Source organism: Lepisma saccharinum, chromosome 11, assembly GCF_977018435.1.
Source record: "Lepisma saccharinum chromosome 11, izLepSacc3.1, whole genome shotgun sequence".
Classification (NCBI taxonomy): domain Eukaryota; kingdom Metazoa; phylum Arthropoda; class Insecta; order Zygentoma; family Lepismatidae; genus Lepisma; species Lepisma saccharinum.
The window spans coordinates 1,657,526-1,660,660 of NC_139239.1; the positions used below are offsets into that span (position 1 = coordinate 1,657,526).

General features: G+C 45.5%; 1 protein-coding gene across 1 annotated transcript; it reads right to left on the reverse strand.

Annotated features, from left to right (window-relative positions):
• Window positions 1–1,666: 1,666 nt before the first annotated feature.
• On the reverse strand, window positions 1,667–2,086 carry LOC145995357 (uncharacterized). Its single transcript, XM_083131965.1, has one exon. It carries the CDS (start codon window positions 2,084–2,086, stop codon window positions 1,667–1,669), a length of 420 nt encoding a protein of 139 aa, XP_082988091.1.
• Between the last annotated feature and the right edge of the window lie 1,049 nt (window positions 2,087–3,135).

A 3,135-nucleotide genomic window follows, 5' to 3' on the forward strand; every position in this document is an offset into this window, starting at 1 on the left:
TCCCCCATGGCGCAGTGGTAGCGTCGCCGCCTTGTAATCAAGGGGTCCCGGGTTCGATACCTGGTGGAGGCACAAGTGGTTCGGATCCCACTATAAACTGTAGGTCCAGTCCCGATTAGCCTTACTGTGCATAAAGTGGACTTAAAACACCAAATCAAACCAAACCAAACTAATCATGAAGAGTCTTCGGTTGCACTGATATCGAATATTTTTTAGACAAATGAGTAGCAATTAAGGTATGGCTAGAAGGCACTCAAAGTCAACCTCACTTCCACGTATTACACCTCAGTAACAGCAGTCTTGCAGGCAAACGAGGCTCAGGCGCCGGGAATCACATGGGGCTTACGTTGGTCCTGTTCATATCTATTTGTGATTCTCCTTTCATCAGTATCATCTTATAGCTTTTCATCCCCATCTTGGCGGTTACCCAAAAATGGCAGAAAAGCACAGTAAAATGAAATCAATCAACACATTGTATAAGTACATACACAAGAATATGTACATAAGTATATTCAGCAATGACTATACATATAAGTAGTTGCAGTTATAGAAGATAGGATTGCTCCGCACACGCACACATAGCGGGTGGTCCGAACGTCCAGGAACGGTCAAATATCGTGAGAAAAACCCATCGAATCGGAAAACAAAAAAATACGTGTTTAATAAGTGAAAGAAAGCTATTCATTGATATCACACTTAATTCCTCATCCCCACCCCACCTCTGTGAAATTTGAAATGGAAACCCCAATTTTGTATTGTATAATCGGATTCTAAGAAAATAACCGGGTTTCGGTACTAAATTTCGCGTAACCCAGGAGGACGTAGTAGTATTTTGATCCCATCGGGGTGCTACTAGTAGATGAGTCCCCTCGCCTCTCCCCATCGGGGTGCTTGTAGTAGATGAGTCCCCTCGCCTCTCACAATCGGGGTGCTTGTAGTAGATGAGTCCCCTCGCCTCTCACCATCGGGGTGCTTGTAGTAGATGAGTCCCCTCGCCTCTCACCATCGGGGTGCTTGTAGTAGATGAGTCCCCTCGCCTCTCACCATCGGGGTGCTTGTAGTAGATGAGTCCCCTCGCCTCTCACCATCGGGGTGCTTGTAGTAGATAAGTCCCCTCGCCTCTCACCATCGGGGTGCTTGTAGTAGATGAGTCCCCTCGCCTCTCACCATCGGGGTGCTTGTAGTAGATGAGTCCCCTCGCCTCTCACCATCGGGGTGCTTGTAGTAGATGAGTCCCCTCGCCTCTCACCATCAGTGTGCTTGTACCAATCCACCTGTCAGGGAAAACGTTATTCAGCACATTGCGAACAATTAAAGCAAGATGAACTTGATCTCCATTTTATTGATACCAAACATTCGCGAATGCATCCTTAACGATAGTTTGTATTTCAGGTATTATCTCATTGGTCAACAAATTTACGTACTTTTCAGATGTCAAATTGCCGTCAATGAAGTATGGCCCGATAATACGATTACACAATATTCCAGCCCAAACGTTAACGTTTTGCGGGTACTGTGTACGATGCTCCCTCATCCAGTGGAGATTTTCTGTGGCCCAATACCTCATGTTATGCCAGTTGACAGATCCGCTCAACCAAAAGGTAGCTTCATCGGAGAAACAAGTCCACCACAGAAATCGATTATTTCTGTCGAATCTTAGCATCATTTACTCGCAGTATTCAAGTGTACGATCATAGTCGTCTCCGATGAGTTCATGCACTAGTTTTATTTTGTACGGATGATACCAATGCAACTTCACAATTCTAAGGATAGATGTTTTACTTACTTCGGTTTGTTGAGCTACTTTTCGCCTCGAAGTATTGGCGTTTTCTTGGAAATGCATTAGAACTTCCAAATATTTCTCGTCGTTTGTAGCAGTTTTAGGTCTTCCACATCGTGGTTCATCCCTGACTGCTCCAGTTCTTTCGAAGCGATCAACGGTTCGATAAACAGTAGATTTTAAAATAGGTGCACGATTCGGGAACGTATCGTTGAATAAATGCGCAACATCTCCGTATGATCGTTCCCTATCACCGAACCCCCGCATCATGAGAACTGTTATCCTTTCCCTCTCTGACAATGCCATCGTTGACAGAATACGAACAGTAATGGATTTTCTATTCTTTCGTATACCTATTAATACTCCAGTACGATTCTTCCTCCCCCCCCCCCCCCCTTCGTGAGTTGCAAAGAATGCACACAGGGTTACTGAAACTAAATTTGACCGCCCACTTTCACGTTCTGTAAGATCTCACCTCTTACACAAAGATCGCCTTAAGCACACGACCTTCACCGTGGTAGATTACAGACAGCTCCTCACGCCGAACCGACCTGGTGGCACGATGAGTAAGCACACTGTGTGTGTATCGTTGTTGGTTGGGAACTGCTCACGCAGCGAACTGCCGACGCATTTCAAGGTAATCGCATGCCCGCATCGAGTCGCCAGATGGCATACCAGTCGCCTTCGAGCGGCCCTATGGGAGCGCGGAAGAAAACATATCGGGCCGTTACGTTAACAATGAACAATTCAGACGTTTATGCTTTTCGATGTTGGGAACGGAGAAAAGGCGGTGGTGAGCGGTTAATTAAGTTCCTGTCACCACACAGGCGAGGGACTCACCTAAAACAAGCACCCCAATGTGAACAAAATACTACTACGTCCACGTCGTTGTTCCTGAGTTACGCGAAATGTAGTACAGAAACCCGTTTATTTTCTTACGTAGAATCCGATTCTACAATACAAAATAGGATTTCTTCGCTTGCTTGCTCCGCACACACAATCTCGTGTGAAGCGTTCTTAGTGGAAACATTTCCAACGCCAAGGTAAACCCGCCAGATGCTGATGCGGTTTGTGTAACTTGGGAAGCTTTTCAATTGGGGTTAATAATGGCGTGTTGAGTTTAGGACGTTGGGGGCTTTGTAGGTCAGCCAGGAATGAGTTATGGGCGACGAAATCGATGAACTGGGATGAGGACTTATTTGTCCAGAGTCCCCGGCCGCAGAGGATTTCTAACAGAAACGACGGATCCTGCTTCAACTGCATTCATCAAAGAGCTCCAAGAGAAACGATAAATTTTAAAATCTAGCGATCCATATGTGTATAAGACAATGTTTATATCTATCACACATACATCA